This window comes from Cyprinus carpio, chromosome B11, assembly GCF_018340385.1.
Source record: "Cyprinus carpio isolate SPL01 chromosome B11, ASM1834038v1, whole genome shotgun sequence".
Classification (NCBI taxonomy): domain Eukaryota; kingdom Metazoa; phylum Chordata; class Actinopteri; order Cypriniformes; family Cyprinidae; genus Cyprinus; species Cyprinus carpio.
In genome coordinates this window covers 438,921-458,505 of record NC_056607.1, presented here as the reverse complement: position 1 = coordinate 458,505, position 19,585 = coordinate 438,921, and the positions used below count along the sequence as shown (strand labels likewise).

The 19,585-nt window shown below is 37.9% G+C and overlaps 2 protein-coding genes across 3 annotated transcripts in view; both read left to right on the top strand.

Annotated features, from left to right (window-relative positions):
• Positions 1 to 19,585, top strand: part of LOC109076850 — a 472,477-nt gene that overhangs the window by 87,841 nt on the left and 365,051 nt on the right. The window lies entirely within an intron of this gene.
• lrp1aa (low density lipoprotein receptor-related protein 1Aa) overlaps positions 1 to 19,585 on the top strand; it is a 166,386-nt gene that overhangs the window by 25,874 nt on the left and 120,927 nt on the right. Inside the window, 1 exon segment of the mRNA XM_042733414.1 lies at positions 3,906 to 4,043. Coding sequence (XP_042589348.1) covers positions 3,906 to 4,043 — 138 coding nt within the window.

The window sequence follows — 19,585 nt, the reverse complement described above, 5'->3', positions numbered from 1 at the left end:
CACACACACACACTGTATATGTATACTATTCCAAAGTCATTTTTTTCATTTTGACAGATTCTTATAAAAACAAACAAACCTGGAAGGAGACTCTTCGGAAGGAGATTCTTTGTGCATTCCAGTGAATTATTAATGGGATATATCATAAATTAAATTGGTAGAACAGACCAACTAGTATATGTTGTCTTTTTCATACTATTACAGTGGAATGCAAAGGGAAAAAAAGAAAATAATCATGAAGAAAAGAATGCTGAAAATAAAACTTGAAAGAAAATTGACAGCTCATTGAGTCAAACAGATGGATACGTTTTATTTGAAGGGCAACCTTATGATTTGAAATGATTCATTCTGTATGGAAGCTCCCCAAACCGGAAGTGCCACCCATAATTCAAAACGCAGTAGGCTCGTCAGGAATAAGGTGGATACAAAATTACAAAACACATGTGACAGCCTGATATTTAATACAAATACCTCTGGTATTAGAGCACAGTTCAGCCTTTCAGTTACAATCTGCCTTCACTAAATATTTGACCCTTGCCCTAAATTGTTCTACCTGGTTTGAGTTTTACTCAAGCATCTGTTACATATAAATGAGAGAAATAAACTAGCTGTCAGTATGTGAAAACTGCACTAGTCTTTTTATTTCCAAATCTCATTCTTTGCCTCATTTGTCTGACTGGCATGTGGTCTTGTCACAGGGGCCCCAGGTCTCATTTCCCATGTGATGGGTCTTATTCCAGAGTTTTTCATGTGGCTGAGGTTTTTTGACCGAGCGTTTCCCCTTTGACGAGAGTTTCCACCTCTGGATCCTCTGGAACGCCACATGTGATCATAAAACAAGAGCGTATGGTCTCAGCACACTCCTGTGCAAGGTGTCCACAATCCCTCACGCTTACAGGACACCTGGGAGAGAAACAATCCCAAATCTAGGCTTTCTAATGTCCCAGAACAGCTGCAGTTTTTAAGGTTTCAAACTATTTTGTAATATTATTCAAAGCTTATTGCTCTAAAGACATGGCTTTTTTTGTGAGCTTTTTTCTAAAATTACAGTTTTGTAGAGTTTGTGTAAAGATGTCGTAGAGAGTGTGTAATGTGTGGAAAAAATGTTTTCTGTGTTAAATGTATTATGTGAATTATGAAGAAGGAGGCATTGAAGATGCTTTTTTTGTTGTACATGAGTTCTGCAAGATATATTTTCAGTGACTTTTAAAAAACAAAATAGCAATTTGTTAAATGACACTTGTGTTCTAAAGAACTTTCCCTTTTATTTGCTATTAATTATAGTTGTTTTAATAATATTTACATACATTATGAAGAAGAAGAATTTTACGAATTGTTCAAAGCATATTTACTGTTTATAAACTATAAATGGAAAATAATTTAACTTAAAATGGGCTTTTTTTTATTTGTAGGTATGACAAATTTGTGCTTTCCATGCTTGAGAAATCATGGAAATTAACAGAATCCTTTTTAAAAGTTATGGAAACACCATGGAATACTATTTATTTTTTCTCTAGTTATGCTCTAAAATTGCTAGAATTTGCTGTTTGTGTGAAAGATGTAAAATATGTGGAAATATTTTTTATTTTATTTAAATTTAATTATATGTATGTATTTATTTATAGTATAGTCTAGTTCATTGGCTAATTCATTGGATGGTTGCGTTGTGATTTATTTATTTTAGTTTGTTTAATGACTGAAAGGAATGATGAGGAGTTTTGTCAAGGAGTATGTAAATATTATTATTTTAAAAGAGCAAGACTCTCTATTATTAACTTCTATATGAACTCTCTAATGTATAATGTCTGTACGTTTGGACAAATGTCTTTGTCGGTACAAACTCTTCACAGTCTGCAAGGTTTCTTTTCTTTTGAGTAAAATCACTTAATGTCATGCCAACACCTCACACTGAGGGTTTTTCAAAAGACTTTCAAGGTTTTTTTTTTTTTTTTTTTTCTTTTCGTAAAATGACATTTTTAACACATTTCCATTAAGATGTCAACAGCATAGTTCAGAAAATCATGTTGAATCTATCTCATCTCATGAGCTGTTTAAAATTCTGCGTGGACCTGTTTTCTGGTTGTGCTGTGTTTTCTATGCTCTGAACTTTACACTACAGTGTCATCTGCGTAGTTCTGCTTTTTTGTGCTGTCTCGTTCTGCTCTGAACACTACACCATCATCTCAGTGGACCAGAAAAAATTATATATGTGGTCATGAAGTCTTTTGAGAGACTGCAAAATATCACTGGACCCTTGCTGGACCCATTTCAACAATGCTAACCTTGATGTTTTTGTTGTTCTTTGGTCATCAGACCTAAAACTTTCTGGTTTGCTTTGGGACCAAGTTGGACAAATGAATGCTTTAACAAATCTTGTTGATTGCTGAGAGAAAGACTGGTGTCCCCTGACTCTCCAGAATGAGGCAGAACACAGAAAAAAATCATTACAGAGAGCACATTCCCAGATGTATTTTAGCTCCAATCCTCTGGCAGACACTACAGAGCGCCAAGCACCAGAACAAAAAATTTAATAAATATTCTAATAATTATAATTTGAGCAGCAGTGTTACCAAGTATTTTTACACTTTTGCTGCGGGTTAAATGGGTTGAATGCGGTTGGGCTGGTTTTCTTTTGCAGTATTTAATAGGATCCATCAACAGAACAAACAAACACAACTACTTTTCTTAAGAATACATTAGCAAGCAAAAAGATTGCACTTTTAAGAATCTATTTCAATCAAAAGATTAAGCAGATTTGTCTGTAAATCTATATAAACTATAAAGAAGAAGAATTTTTTTTGTGTGTGTATATCTCATAAAAACACTCTCTTAGTATACTGTAGCACACTTGAATACACATCAAATATTTGTCACCTGTTTTATCCTCTGGCAGGTGAATACAATAAAATAACAAATATAATTTGAGATATAATTCATGGTGGTACTAGTGCCCTAAAAGTTTCATACCTAGGGTTTTTTTCTTCTTCTTAAAAATCAATAATACTTGTCTAAGCAAACATTACCGATGAGTTTGAACTTTTCCTATATCTTTCATTGTTTGGTGCTGAACTCATTGGTTGAGCCAGAAGTTGACATGAAATCTTTCTTTGATTGGCAGTGAGATTTTTTGATGGTGTGGAAGTTTGTCTTCAAGATGTCATGTTTGGTGCTGAACTCATTGGTTGAGAGATATGGGAATGTATTCTGACAGAAGAACACACACATCTGCTCACACAAGCGTCATAGAAACCCTGTGTCATAACTTAATAAAGCACCACTGATGTGCATTTGTATTGGGACTGTATCAATGATCTCATCAGTAAGCTAGACGTTCAGAGAACAGTTATTGTTTTAAACTCTGCTGTGTTGCATCACATTTCTGCACAAACAGTTTCGCTCATTTCTGGTCAATGATTTGGAAAGTCTTGGTCTGTTTTCACTCCACGCCCAGCGTTCTGTCCACTCCAGAGCATGAGAGATGAGAGCTCAGACACACAAATACAGCTCATCCAGTGACTCAGAGACAAACACATGACTGCACACTTATGGACACAGTCATAATAAAACCATCAACTGGGATATTTAACCAACTGTGTTTGAAAGCAAGAAAGACAATGACAGAGATGCATCTGTTACATGAGGTTAAAAAAGTGATTTTCAGATTGTTACAGTACACAGCTTCTAAAATAACAGATGCTGTGTATCAGTGCAGTAAATTATAGTATGCTTTCAAAATATTTCACCTACACTTTAAACATATGAATTATTGTTCCAGTGTTAATATATGGTACATAATCCTATTTAGCATTTCAGCTTATCACATGGAGGTTTTGATACGATGAAAAGTGGGATGCTTTGGAGGTAGTATCGTCATCTTTATGCTTTTGTTGTCTGCTCTCTTTCAGGTCCTCATAACCGTGTGTCCCAGTGTCCTCCTAATGAACATCAGTGTCTGGGTTCAGACTTGTGTGTTCACATGAGCAAACTGTGTAACGGTGTCCCCGACTGCACTGATGGAGGAGACGAGGGACCGCACTGCAGAGGTAATGACTACATACACTGCTTGCTTATAAATTGCTATATATAATTGCTATATGCTATACTGTATATAAATATTACTAGTATTAATCTTTCTGGAAAATAAAGCTTGGGGCCTGAAACAGATACTAGTTGAACTTCAACGTTCAAACTTCCATCGAAATAAACCATAGGCCAAACAGCAAAAATGATACTTTAATAGATTTTCCAATAAAAACGTCATACAAGATAAATGTACTTAATGAGCAAAACTGCATGAGACATTAAGTGTGAATTTTCAATGATAGATTTTAAATGCACGCTTGTACTTTGAGTTTGATTTTTGTAAAAAAGAATGTCCCAACATTTTCCATACTCTGTAACACACTGAAAAGTGTTGCATGTCTGTATAATATGTAACACACTGAAAAGTGTTGCATGTCTGTCGCATAGCATCTTGTTACCATAATTCCATACTCTGTAACACACTACAAACAATATACACACTCCACATTCCAAGAAAAAAGAAGTAGCAGGCTGATCTGCCAGATGTGGGTCTTTTTTGTGGATAACTCTCTTCATTTTTTTGTGTACTAGTTATTTATATAGAGCTCACTAATCAGCTGCCAGTCTCATTTGTATTAGTATGATTTGCATTTTAGAAGGAATGCATAACTGGATGGGCTCTATCTTGGTTTGGGTCTTTATAATGTCTGTTTGTGGTAACTAGTGTCTGTGGAAACTTGCCATGCCTCAGTAGTTGTTTATAATTATGATACATTAGAGAGGTATCTGTGAAGAGTCTGGTGTCCATCAGGTAGATAGTTGGAAGAAATTCACCGCCATTCCTGCCAAAAAGTGACCATCCATAAACGCGAGATGTATAATATTCCAGAAGATCACAAAGAGCATCAGGGTAACAAGGATCTACAGGCGTCTCTTGCATTGGCTTCAGACAAACACTAAACATGAATGATGTGCACAACAAGATACTCCAGCAAGGAGGAAGCCACTTCTCTCCAAGAGGAAAGTTTGCCAAATACCGCAAGGATAAGCCAGAAGACTACTGGAAGTATTGATTTGTTAATGGATGAGTCCAAAGTAAAACAGTTTGGTTAAGAAAAATTACATTTGGCAAAACCAACACGCCACATTCAATAACAGCAACCGCATCCCAACAGTAATTATTTGGTTTGTTTAATTATTTGCTTTCCTGCCTCTGGACCAGGACAGATTGCTGTCATTGATGAAACTATGAATGCTTTCTTATGTGAGAAAATTCCACTAGTGAAGGAGTAACTAAAGTGATCCACAAGACTGATCCACATTTGCTTGAAACTGTGTGATCACAACCCAAAATAAATAAATACTGTAAATAAACAAACAAATAAAAATCTACTGACTTCCCTCTAAAATGTACAATGTTTAGTAGTTATACATTTTCTAAGATCTGACCTCAATGAAGTTCAAATAGTGTATACAAGGAAAGGATAATTCTTAATGAGTTTTCATATGCGATTAACCTTGATTTACCTTTTGTCTATTTTATCTTCACCTCCATATGCACACACATAACTGTAGTCACTCTCTTTAGGCACTAGTGGGTAAACTCTAGTGAGGTGACACAAACCTGTCGGGACATAAACACACCGGCGAAGTGACGGAGGACAATAAACCAGAACATAACACCTTAGTTAAAGCTACACTATGTAAATTAACGTAATTTAAACCATAAAACTTTATTCTGTTGGATTTCCTTACCCTAAATCTTGATGGTAGGCCTATAATTATTATTTATATTTTCATTATTCACTATTTTTATTATTTATCCATGCTCGTTTATGACGTCTCCATAAATGAAGGAAAGAAGGTCATATATGCACTGGAAGTACAGTAGCTTGAACAGAAGAGAATTTGTAAGCAAAAGAAAAAGTGTGCAGTACCGCACCTATAATAACATTTTCATAGCATTGCATTTGCTGTGTATTGAAAATGTTGTAAGGGAAACAGGTCAATTTAGCTCAAAGGGAATCATTTAAGATTTTAAAGGAAATTTGTACAGAATCACTGTTTCACGGCTGATCACTGAAACGGCCAGCGATTCACTGAACGAGCCGTATAACATCAAATCTGCGCTGGATATTAATATCCAAAGTATAGTGAAAACACTATTAATTAGCACAGTAACAAGATCGGCAGTTTAAGACATTAACTTGTGAGCACAAAACACAAGATACTTCTCTTTTCAATATAAATAAGGCTTTATTAGATAAATCTAAGACATATAAACTAATCTAACACATAAGCACACACACTCACACATTCACACAAGTTGCAGGAGGATAGAACGTTAGGAAAGAATGAGTTTAAGAGAATGAAAATGTGAAATCCCAAGTTTACAGCAATACGTGAAATTGCATAGACATTAACAACCATCAATCACTTAATTAACCCTTGCATTGAGTTCATCAATGAGGTTAAAATTATATTAGATAACACCAGTACAGATCAGAGTCTGGAGGTACGTTACTTGTGATGCCTGTGTAACGGGGTTCCCTTTTTTGTCGCTGAAAAGGGTGTTTCCCGAGGTTGCTGATTGGCTGGAAGTTCAGTAGTCGTTGAAGTGACGTCTTGGGAAGCCCGTGGTTGGGCGTAGGCTGAAGATGCGGAGTTGTGGGCTGGTTGAAGTTGAACGGGCACTCCAGGTCAGACTCAGAGACACGGCGTTACAAAACTTAACTCAGAACACGAAACTCTCAAATGGAAAAGAAAAGAAGTAAAGTTTGACGAGACTAGGTGGTGTTTCTTCTCATCGTGGCTAAGTAGCAGCAGGCGTGCAGGCCGAAGCACGCTGGAACGGCGCTCGAAGAACGCTAAAAGTGATGACAAAGCATGACTAAAAAGCTTAAACTACAAGCAAAGCTAAAAGCAAGGCTAAAAGCCGGCATGACTGATAGCAAGAGCTAAACGAAAGCTAAAAGCTAAAAGCAAAATTTGATGGTGTCCTGAGTATTTAAACTGGCCTTTTGGCCACACCTCAAATGTTGTCTTGACCAATTAGATATTGTCTTTTCTCGGTGTGTTGCGATGGTTTGTCCCACCCATTCATAAATCATATGTTTATCTTATCAAGCACGAGGTCCGAATTTTTCCCGCTCTTGCAGGGTATAATTTGGACATGATTCCTATAACAAGAATATGATACATTTGACAAATAACTGATGGTCAGAAACGTTTCAAGCAAGAAGATTCGAACACACACATACTAAACATGAATATGATCCCTTAAGCTATTCAAGAGTTATTTAAAAAGACATACACAATAAGTGATTAGAAAACATTATAATCAAATGTGTGGGTTCATGTATGATATGGAGTTGAGCAATGGACTGATATCCATTTAGAAGTCTTTTTTGAGTTCATTTTGGTGCATATATGCATTGGAAGGCATTCTCTGTGCCATTCTGTGGAGTAAGGATACGTCCTGTGAAGACCAGAGGGGTTAACAGGTCTCCTTAGGAATTTCAGTCGGGTTTTGCTAGGTGGGGGGAAGTCAATCCAACGATCTTGTTTACTCTCATGGCTTTACATGTGAGGGTCAGACTGTCCATCTCTTCGATTACTTGCCCCAAATTAGACAATCTCTTCTTCGAATTGAATTTGTCAATAATTGTTCTAATGGTGTTAATGTTGAAAGCTGTTCTGTGAAAGAGTTGGTTGGTTATCAGACTGTGGTGCTAGGAGTTGATTTACAACATCCTGCCTTTCTGTGGAATTCGGCTCATGTTTCAACCAGGCTCCCGATCGAATCTTTAATTTGTCTGGTTCACGCTAAATGTTCACATTACAAATTACATTTATGCATTTGACAGACACTTTTAATCAAAGCTAAATGTGAAACAGTTTTGACGATATTCACATCACCTGGGAATCAAAATTCTGATTTGTCAAAATTGTGATTGTACACAAATTTTGTGTCGTTGTTTTGAGAAAGGTGAAACACAGAACTATTTTGCTTCATTTTGGTATGTACCTTTTGTGAAAAGTGTTTTAACCCATCAGTGTTACCATAGTGTGGTGAAGTGTGAAGTTAAGGCAAAATCCCTGTCAAATTTCCACTCAAACTTCTTAAGGATTAGCAATGAAGAACTTAATTCACATGCTCAACTGTACGTTTACACTCATCCACACACATACCTACATAAAAATCAAAACACACACTCACATACATTATGATGTGATTGCATATCGACACAGAATGTGTGTGCTTTTCGCTCTGTCACAATAGTCAGCTACCTTACTGCCTACCGACACAGGCGGTTGTCTTTTAAGGCAACATCTCAATTGAAACAGAACCTCAAAAGTGACTGATTTGGAACCCTGTTGGTAGGCAGCAGCTCCATGTGCCACACAAATATAGAGCTTGACTTGCTGTCAGTTTCCACAGAGTTTACCATTAGCATGTATAGGCTATGTTTGGACATTTTGGAACAGTGTTCATGTCAGAACTGGGCTTTTGATGCCTTAAAATGCTTCATACATAGACAGAGCTCACTGTTTTTTTTGAAAAAGCATATGATTGGCATAAGGCTGTCTACATAAGGAGCTGTTAGCATAGCCTATTAGCTGCAAGCTGATGCAGTTCATCTAGAGTCTCACTTGTTTCTGACTGAATGCTCATGTTAGCGGCCACTGTTGCCAACTTTTGTGAGACAAATAAGCAACCACAGCATCAAAAACAAGCCCAAAACAAATCCAATATATATACATATATATAATATATATATATATATAATGTAAGTATATATATATATATATATATATATATATATATATATATATATATATATATAAATATATATACATATATACATATACATATTTACATTTAGTCATTTAGCAGACACTTTTATCCAAAGCGACTTACAAATGAGGACAATGGAAGCAATCAAAAACAACAAAAGAGCAATGATATACAAGTGCTAGAACAAGTCTCAGTTAGCTTAAACGCAGTATACGTAGCAAGGGCTTTTAAATAATATAATAAATAAAAAGAAAACAGATAGAATAGAAAAAGAATAGAGCAAGCTAGTGTTAGAGGTCTTTTTTATAATTGTATAATAAATAAAAAGAAAATAGATAGAATACATAAAGATTAGAAAGGTAGTTAGATTTTTTTTTTTTTTTTTAAAGAATAGAATTAGAATAGTGAGTGCTAAAGTTATAGGGTCAAATAAAGATGGAAGAGATGTGTTTTAAGCCAATTCTTGAAGATGGCTAAGGACTCAGCTGCTCGGACTGAGTTGGGCAGGTCATTCCACCAGGCGTGAACATTTAATTTAAAAGTCTGTAAAAGTGATTTTGTGCTTCTTTGGGATGGCACAATCAAGTGTCGTTCACTTATAGAACGCAAGCTTCTAGAGTGCACAGAAATCTGAAGTAATGAATTTAGGTAAAGGGTTGCAGAGCTGGTGGTGGTTTTGTAGGCAAACATCAATGCCTTGATTTTTATGCAAGCAGCTATTGGTAGCCAGTGCAAATTGGTAAACAGAAGTGTGACGTGTATTCTTTTCGGCTCATTTAAAATTAATCTTGCTGCCACATTCTGGATTAATTGTAAAGGTTTGATAGAACTGGCTGGAAGACCTACCAAGAGAGCATTGCAATAGTCTAGCCTGGACAGAAAAAGAGTTTGAACAAGGAGTTGTGAAGCATGTTCCGAAAGAAAGGGCCTGATCTTCTTAATCTTGAATAAAGCAAATCTGCAGGACCGGACAGTTTTAGCAATGTTGTCTGAGAAAGTTAGCTGATCATCAATCATAACTCCAAGGTTTCTGGCTGTTTTTGAAGGAGTTATGGTTGATGTGCCTAACTTGATGGTGAAATTGTGATGAAACGATGGGTTTGCTGGAACCACAAGCAGTTCTGTCTTGGCAAGGTTGAGATGAAGGTGATGGTCCTTCATGCAGCAAGAAATGTCTGAGCTGAAAAGCTGAGATGCGAGCAGCTACCGTCGGATCATCAGGATGGAATGAGAGGTAGAGCTGAGTGTCAACAGCATAGCAATGGTATGAAAAGCCATGTTTCTGAATGACAGAACCTAATGATGCCATGTAGACAGAGAAGAGAAGTGGTCCAAGAACTGAGCACTGAGGCACCCCAGTAGTTAGATGTTGTGACTTGGACACCTCACCTCTCCAAGATACTTTGAAGGACCTATCTGATAGGTAAGACTCAAACCACTGGAGTGCGGTTCCTGAGATGCCCTTTGCCAGTAGGGTTGACAGGAGGATCTGGTGGTTAACCGTGTCAAAAGCAGCGGATAGATCAAGCAAGATAAGTATTGAAGATTTGGATTCTGCTCTTGCCAGTCTTAGGGCTTAAACAACTGAGAGCAAGGCAGTTTCAGTTGAATGTCCACTTCTGAAGCCAGACTGGTTGCTGTCAAGGAGGTTGTTCTGTGTGAGAAAGGTAGAGACTTGGTTGAACACAGCTCGTTCAAGTGTTTTTGCAGTGAAAGGAAGAAGGGAAACTGGTCTGTAGTTCTCTAAAAGAGATGGGTTTAGGGTGGGTTTCTTAAGTAGTGGAGTTATACGAGCCTGTCTAAATGATGAGGGGAAAACACCAGTGTGGAGTGATATGTTATTGATGTGAGTGAGTGCAGGTACAACTGCAGGAGAAATGGCTTGAAGGAGATGAGATGGAATAGGATCAAGCGGACAAGTAGTAGGATGATTAGAAAGGATGAGTTTGGAGACTTCTGCCTCAGAAAGTGAAGAGGAGGATGTGAATGAGTGTATGTTTGCTAGTGAGATGTGCTTGATGGATTGTGGTGTGGAAAATTGTGCACTGATGGTTTTAATTTTATTAAGGAAAAATGTGGCAAAGTTGTCAGCTATTAGAGATGAAGCAGGAGTCAGAGGAGGAGGACAAAGGAGTGAGGAAAATGTTTTAAAAAGCATGCAAGAGTTAGAATTGTTAGTTAAGAATTGTTAATTTTGTTATGGTAGTATGTCCTTTTAGCAGTGGAGACATTAGCAGAGAATGAAGAGAGGAGTGACTGATACACATTAAGGTCAGTAGTATTTTTGGATTTGCGCCACACCCTTTCAGCAGCTCTAAGCTTAGAACGATGTTCGCGATGAACATCAGATAACCAAGGGGCTGAAGGGGTGGTACGGGCTGGCCTGGAAGACAAGGGGCAAACAGTGTCTAAACAAGATGTAAGAGTGGAGCAGAAAGTATCAGTAGCACTGTTAGCATCAAAAGATGCTAACAGTTTAGGGGGAAGGGAGCGAAAGTGAAACCATTGCAGATAGCCGGGCGGGTGAGAGTGAGCGGAGGTTACATCGAAAGATGACATGTGGAGGGGTAAGTGATGTGTCAGGAACCATATTGAGGTTAAGAGTGAGGAGGAAGTGATCTGAGGTGTGCAGTGGAGTAACCAGTACTTGATCAGTGGAGCAGTGTCATGTGTAAATAAGGTCCAGTTGGTTGCCTGATAGTGAGTAGCAGGAGTTGACACTCGGTTGAGATCAAAAGAAGCAAGCAGAGTGTAAGTCTGCAGCCTGAGGTTTATCTAGATGTATGTTGAAATCTCCAAGCATAACTAGTGGAGTACCATCCTCAGGAAAGGTTGAGAGCAGCACATCTAATTCATCCAAAAAGTTACCTAGTGGTCCTGGGGGTCAATAGACAACTACAAAATGTATTTTAAGAGGGTAGGAAACAGTAACTGAATGAGTTTCAAAGGAGCTGTTGATACCCAAAGATGGTAAAGGATTAAATTTCCAATCATTAAAAATGAGCAGACCAGTACCTCCACCTCTTCCAGTCAAACGGGGGGAGTGGGAAAATTAGAAATTATTGGAGAGTGCTGCAGGTGTAGCAGTGTCCTCTGGTTTGATCCAGGTCTCTGTCAGGGCCATGAGATTAAGCTTTGAATGACTAATAATAGAAGTAATGAAATCGGCTTTGTTTACAGCAGACTGGCAATTCCAGAGACCAATAGAAAAAGAAAGTAGTGTAGGCAAAGTGTGCAGGTGCGATGGTCTTTACACTCTTCAGTCTTCACACGAGGAGGGCTTAACAGGAGGGTTGCCTCGACCGCTGCCATGGTATACTAACCTTTTTTTTTTTTTTATACCCTTCAGACAAAACGGATTGAATTCACAAAATTGAATTCAGCTGAACACACTTTACTGTTTATCACAACAAAGGTTTAAGCAAGTGCATGACACTGACAACGTATGCGATAGAGTACGAGACCAAACGCAGCACGTCTCAACACAATAATCAAACAAGCGTTTCCTAGCAATGAAAACTGCGCTAAACCCTAATGAGACAAGAAATAAATACACTTACGATCTGCTTTTAACTTCCGCTGATTTAACTGCTTCTCTCAAAGGGTATTTCTTTATACTGTCTTTTGCTAGTGCTTGAACACACTTTACTGTTTATCACGACAAAGGTCTAAGCAAGCGCACAACACTGACAACGTATGCGATAGAGTACGAGACTAAACTATATATATATATATATATATATATATATATATATATATATATATATATAGATATATATATAGATGATTTATTATCATCAGTATTGTTTATTATCAATTATGTATTACCAATAAATGAGCCTGCAACATTTTAAACTGAAACCACTCTTTTATCTGAAAAGCAAAAACAGAAGCTATTTTACAAAATTCAGCAAACTGCAACAAAGCAGGAACAAAACTCATCTCCAATCACCTGTGATCAGAATAGGACTGGAGAGATGGAAAAGGAGAAGGGGAGCTGTAACATAACCACCTATTTATAGTCTACTAAATATAGGCTATTCGAACCATATGTATTCTTAGTACTGTATTAGTAGAGGACTACTTGTTTTTTTATTACAGCCCTTCTTATCTTAGGGTGACCATACGTCATCTTTTTCCCGGACATGTCCTCTTTGCATCCGTTGCCCAAAATGTATTAAGGAAGATCAGATATTTGTTAATGAGCTCAGGATCTTTTGAGCAGCCAATCCTCCAGCATTGTCTGTCAGCCATCCCTCCTATCAAACCAAGATCAGTCAAATCTGACTCCTGCAGCTCATGATGGATGCAGGGTCGTCAAGTCTGTTTCTTTTTTTTTTTTTTTTTTTGGATGGAATTGGGCTACTTTTAAACTGTTGCCATGGCTTGATATCTCCCTGTGGGTTAAAGGCAGGGCCGACCCGATGCATACGCAAAATGCTATAGGGGCGCCCAAATGTGTTAAGATTTTTTTTTTATTATTATTAAATAATATTATTCTAATTAGGGGTTCACTATATATATCGACATATAATCAATATTGCATTATGGCTTAATGCCAAAGTCATATCGCAAAGTCTGTGATTAAATTAAATAAAAATATGTGAAATGAAGTGTGAAAAATGTGTTCAAGTACAGCCCATGACTGCGTGAAACTCTGAAACATGCAGCGAATTTATTTATTTGCTGGCAAACCACCAAAATAAAAGCAGATTAATATTTGAATTTGAGCAGAGATGCACCAAACCGTTTTTTATTTATTTTTTATTTATTTTTATTTCAGAGTCTGTAAACTGTGTTAGAGGCTGGAGACGCAAAGAGGAGAAAATGCATAAGCATGCAGAGCAAGCTCACTGCTCACAATGCGCAAAGTATAAATGTATCTCTAAGGGGAACTGACTGTCTTAAGAAACAGTTTAGATGGTATTTTCCTTTCATCTTGCCTCTGTATAATGCATTTAGTGTTTACAATGCATCACTGCTGTTCTTTAAGTGCCACCTGCTGGCAGAGAGTGAATTTGCATTTTCATTCAGCCCATCTGCTGTTTGGTATGTTTTATGTAGGCTAATTTCACAAAGCTAAAGTCAAACCATTCTGTTTTTGCTTCAGGTTTTGAAATTATACAGTCTAATTTAGATCAAAATATAATAAGCAATTAACCATATTCTCCCTAGTAATATTTTCATTCTTTTTTGTCTTTTGCTTAAATAAAATACATTAAAAAACATTATCGGATTCTGCCATGAAAAGTTAAGATCAGTGCATCCCTAAATTAATGAAAAGTCTGAAATTAAAAAAATAAGACTTAATTGTTAGTATTGTAGCTGCCTTTGGAAAATAAAGTTCTCTAATTTAAAAAGCCAGCTAAGTTAATGTCAGTTTATTTATAATTTTTTTGTGCAACCATCTTTTAATTTGTTTTATGTCATAAAGCTATGCAGTTTCTGTGTGAATGATGGGTGGTGGAATTGGCTGCGATGCAAGGGGCACCAGCTAAAAACTTGCCTAGGGCACCAAATTGATCAGGGCCGGCCCTGGTTAAAGGTTTGAAATGTTGCATAAATTACATTTGAGTGAAATGCTTGTATTGAAACATTTTGGATGCTACCCATGACAAAACTGTTATAGATGTTAAGTTTGTGAAGAAGGGCCACTGGTAGGAGGCTTTTTACCTGAATATATGATAAATATGCATAACAGTGTCTGTTAAATATGTATCTAGGGGGCGTGGTTGGATCCACATCTAGGGGGTGGAGATTGGTAGGTTTAGGGATCGGGGGTGGAGATAGGTAGGTTTAGGTATATGTAAGGTGGGAGGAGTTGGATCTGGATCTAACCACTCCCCCTGGATCTTGTGTTCTGCAGTGAGGACCATCTCCTACTTTGGGGCACTTTCAGCATTACTTTAACCACCAACCACACATCAGCCCCCCGCCCGGCCCGGCCCACACCCACTGTTCTCTTTTTGAAAAACTAAAATATGGTCACCCTAGTCATTCTGTGGTTTGTCAAATCGGTCAAAGATGCCATTTCGTGGAAAACAGGATTTTTCTTACTGTGTTTACGTAAAATACTGTTTTGTGCAGACATACTTTTACTCAACATTCATAGCCACAAACTCTAGTCCAGCCAGACCATTTGTTAAAACCATGGGTTTATTTAGCCCACATTTACAACACCCATTTAGTATTTAGCAAATCTCTCTTATCTTCGTTTAAGAAAAGTCTGTAAAAAATAGGGCCTAATGTACCATGCTAATATGATGATATGTATTGATTTTTACATATGTTTTACCCATATTTGGAATTATGCATTGCAAGATTCAAGATTCAAGATTTTATTTGTCACGTACAAGTTATATGACATACCACAAGCATTGAAATGTAGGTCTGGCATACTCTTTTTAGACTAGTGTTGTTTTTGGCGACCTGTTTTAATTTTAGTCTTAGTCTAGTCTTTGTGTGAAGCTGTCATTTTAGTTTTTATTAGTTTTAGTCACGTTCATACTCTTTTTAGTCTAATCTAGTTTTAGTCTACGAAAACTGATGATATTTTAGTCTAGTTTTAGTCAATGAAAATGGTATTTTAGTCTCTTTTTAGTTATGCAATTCTATTTAGCCCAGTCAATATAGTACAAGTACCTAGAAGTATAGACAAAACCAAAATTTTCCTTTAGACAAACCCATTTTAAAAAATTTTATCTTAGTATATTATTGTTAAATTATAGACTCAAGAATACATTAATTCCAGACACGGAAGCCACTCTGATTTGAATTTACAACATTTATTTTACCAACCAAACATGTTAGAAGTACACACACATAAATTTAAATAAAATAAATAAAAACAATAAAAAAATAAATAAAATAAATAATAATCTGCTAATTTTTCTCCCAAAGACGAACCCCGGCCGGCCGGCCATCGGTCCCTTTCTCTGTGTCAAGGCTGATTTATACTCGACCGTCCGCAATTTCGCTTGGGTGAGCGCGGAAAATATGACGTCATCGCGGTGTTGCTGGAAGTTCGCTTTGAGTGCGCGTGAACTATTCGCGTGGCGGAGTGCACGGCATTTTTTTGTAACTTTCCGCATCTGAACCGATCTGAACATGCACATGTTCAGTGCGATTCTAGCCGAACATGCACGAGTTCAGGGTGATTCTAGCCGAACATGCACGAGTTCAGGGTGATTCTAGCCGAACATGCACGAGTTCAGGGTGATTCTAGCCGAACATGCACGAGTTCAGGGTGATTCTAGCCGAACATGCACGAGTTCAGGGTGATTCTAGCCGAACATGCACGAGTTCAGGGTGATTCTAGCCGAACATGCATGTCTGTGTCGGCATTTGTGTGAAACAGAAGCAGTTTAACGTGAAGTTCAAACTCCATCAGGTGCTTTTTAATGGAAAACACTTTTTGGAAAAAATTGTTTGCATAGTTTGTCCAAGGCTTCTTATTTGAAATTCGTTTTATTTTTATTGTATAAAAATATATTTTTATTGTATATTGAATTCATTTAGATATTAATTATACAATATTTGCTTAAAGTTGTCTCGTGTTTGATGCGAAATACAGCCAATAGTTTAAGATTGTTTTAAGTTTGTACATAAAGAAATGATTAATTCATCAACTCATTCATCACAAAACTTGTACTGGTGTTACGGTTTAACTGGTTACCGTGGTATCTGGTGACCAATTCCTGGTTCAGGTCTCCGCTCCAGATGTGATGGAACGAACGCAGCAGATTCGCCGATTCTGAAAGCACAAACTGAGGTGTTAATAACTTGTTTTTTAGTGTCTGATAGACTTGGTCTTGCTCATTGCATTGTTATTATTTTATTGTTTACAAGTTATTGGTATGATCGCCCGTAGCGGCTGAAGTAGGATAAACAAAAAGATAAAAATAAAGTAAGTGTGTGTTGGTGTGGGTTTCGAACACACGCTAAAAGATGGAGTGCCATGAGACAACAGTAATGAACCACTGAGCTACCAATCTGGATTGAAGAAAGGACTCGGCGTCACATTGTGCAGCTGCTGAATCAAGAAAATGTGGCCGTGTTAACTTGTGACCTGTGTTTACCTATTATGAAAATAAACCATAGTAGAATGCTGACTACATTTTATGGTTTATGATCAACTGTAAATTTGTGGCTACTGTGGTTTAATTATAAACGCTATCGTTAACTTATATTTACCATAGTGAAAACATGGTACATTTTCTTTAGAGACTGCTGATGTCTGATTACATGAATGTAACTTAACATTGTTTCCACGTTGCCGTTATTCTCGTAGCATTACTTTCTAATATATTCGCAAGCAGAAAATACCGTTTATATTTCATAATTTTTTTAAGTAATTGGCTAGTGAACACAAGTCTCAAGGTACAAAGTATTGCATTTATATACAGAAAAAATAAGAGAAAATAAGAGAAAATTAAATACAAATAATGAAATATCCAAAAAAATAAGAAGACAAAATAAAAATAAAAATAAAAAATAAGAAGAATTAAATACGAATAATGAAATATATGAAAAATATAATAATATAATAATAATAATAATAATAAAAATCAAATAAAAAGATAATTAAATACAAATAATGAAATATACACAATATATTAAACTACTACACAGTGTAGCGATGCTACAATAACTAGCATCTACAATAACTACAATAATCCACCTAGATAAACCCCAGGCTGCTGACTTCAACACTCTGCTCGCCTCATTTGATCTCAAGCGAGTGTCTACTACAGCGACTCACAAATCAGGCAACCAACTGGACCTCATCTACATGCGCTGTTGCTCAGTGGACAACACTTTAGTTACTCCACTGCACACCTCAGACCACTTCCTCATTACTGCTAACCTAGCACTTACTCCTGAAGCGGCACACGCTCCAACGCGGGTCACCTTTCGACAGAACCTACGCTCACTCTCTCCATCTCGCCTATCCTCTGTGGTTTCATCCTCACTTCCTTCACTCTCGCAGTTTTCAGCTCTGGACACGAACAGTGCTACGGACACTTTTTGTTCCACTCTGACCTCTTGCTTGGACAACTTTTGCCCACTGTCATCTAGACCAGCACGCACCACCCCATCTGCCCCCTGGCTGTCCGATGTACTCCGTGAACATCGCTCTAAACTCAGGGCTGCAGAGAGGAAATGGCTTAAATCAAGAAACTCTACTGACCTCAGTGTGTATCAGTCTCTCCTCTCTTCCTTCTCTGCAAACGTCTTCACTGCTAAAACATCATATTACCACGACAAGATTAACAACTGTTGTGATGCTCGGACACTCTTCAAAACCTTCTTTTCTCTTCTTAATCCGCCTCCACCTCCTCCTCCATCGACTCTTACAGCTGATGACTTTGCAGTTTTCTTCACAAATAAGACAAGAAGCATCAGTGACCAATTCTCCACACCGCAGACTGAGGATAACTTCACAACGACTAATGCTCACTCTCTTTCTCCTCCTTCTCTCCACTCTCAGAGATGGACGTTTCCAAACTTATCCTGTCCAGTCATCCTACTACTTGCCCACTGGATCCGATCCCCACTCCACCTCCTTCAAGCGATTTCTTCTTCAGTCATACCTTCACTTACCCACATTATCAACTCCTCTCTTCACTCTGGAACATTTCCCTCAGCATTTAAGCAGGCTCGGGTAAGCCCACTGCTGAAGAAACCATCTCTAAATCCAGCACTTCTAGAAAACTACAGACTGGTATCCCTTCTTCCATTCATTGCAAAGACACTTGAACGAGCTGTGTTCAACCAGCTCTCTATGTTTCTTGTACAGAACAACCTCCTGGACAGCAACCAATCTGGCTTTAAAAGTGGCCACTCAACTGAGACTGCCCTGCTCTAGGTTACTGAAACCCTGCGACTGGCAAGAGCAGCATCAAAATCCTAAGTACTCATTTTGCTGGACCTGTCTGCTGCTTTTGACACCGTTAATCACCAGATTCTCCTGTCCACCCTCAGAAAGATGGGCATCTCTGGAACCGCACTCCAGTGGTTTAACTCCTACCTTTCTGATAGATCCTTCATGGTGTCTTGTAGGGGTGAAGTTTCTAAGTCACAACAACTTGCTACTGGGGTTCCTCAAGGCTCAGTACTTGGACCACTTCTCTTCTCCATCTACATGACGTCATTAGGATCTGTCATTCAGAAGCACGGCTTTTCCTATCACTGCTACGCTGATGACACTCAACTCTACTTCTCATTCCAACCAGATGACCCAACGGTAGTTGCTCGCATTTCAGCCTGTCTGAGTAACATTTCTAGCTGGATGAATTACCATCACCTTCAGCTCAACCTTACTAAGACTGAACTGCTGGTGGTTCCAGCTAACCCATCGTTTCGTCACAACTTCTCTATACAGCTGGGTTCGTCAACCATAACTCCTTCCAGGACAGCCAGAAACCTAGGAGTTGTGATGGATCATCAGTTAAGCTTCACAGACCATATTGCTACAACGATCCGGTCCTGCAGATTTGCCTTATACAACATTAGGAAGATTAGACCCTTCCTGTCAGAGCAAGCCACCCAACTTCTTGTCCAGGCTCTTGTTCTCTCCAGACTGGACTATTGCAATGCTCTCCTGGCGGGCCTTCCTGCATGTACTATCAAGCCTCTACAACTGATCCAGAATGCAGCAGCGAGGGTTGTCTTCAGTGAGCCAAAAACAGCTCATGTTACTCCTCTCCTCATCAGGTTACACTGGCTACCAGTAGCCGCTCGCATCAAATTCAAGCTCACTAG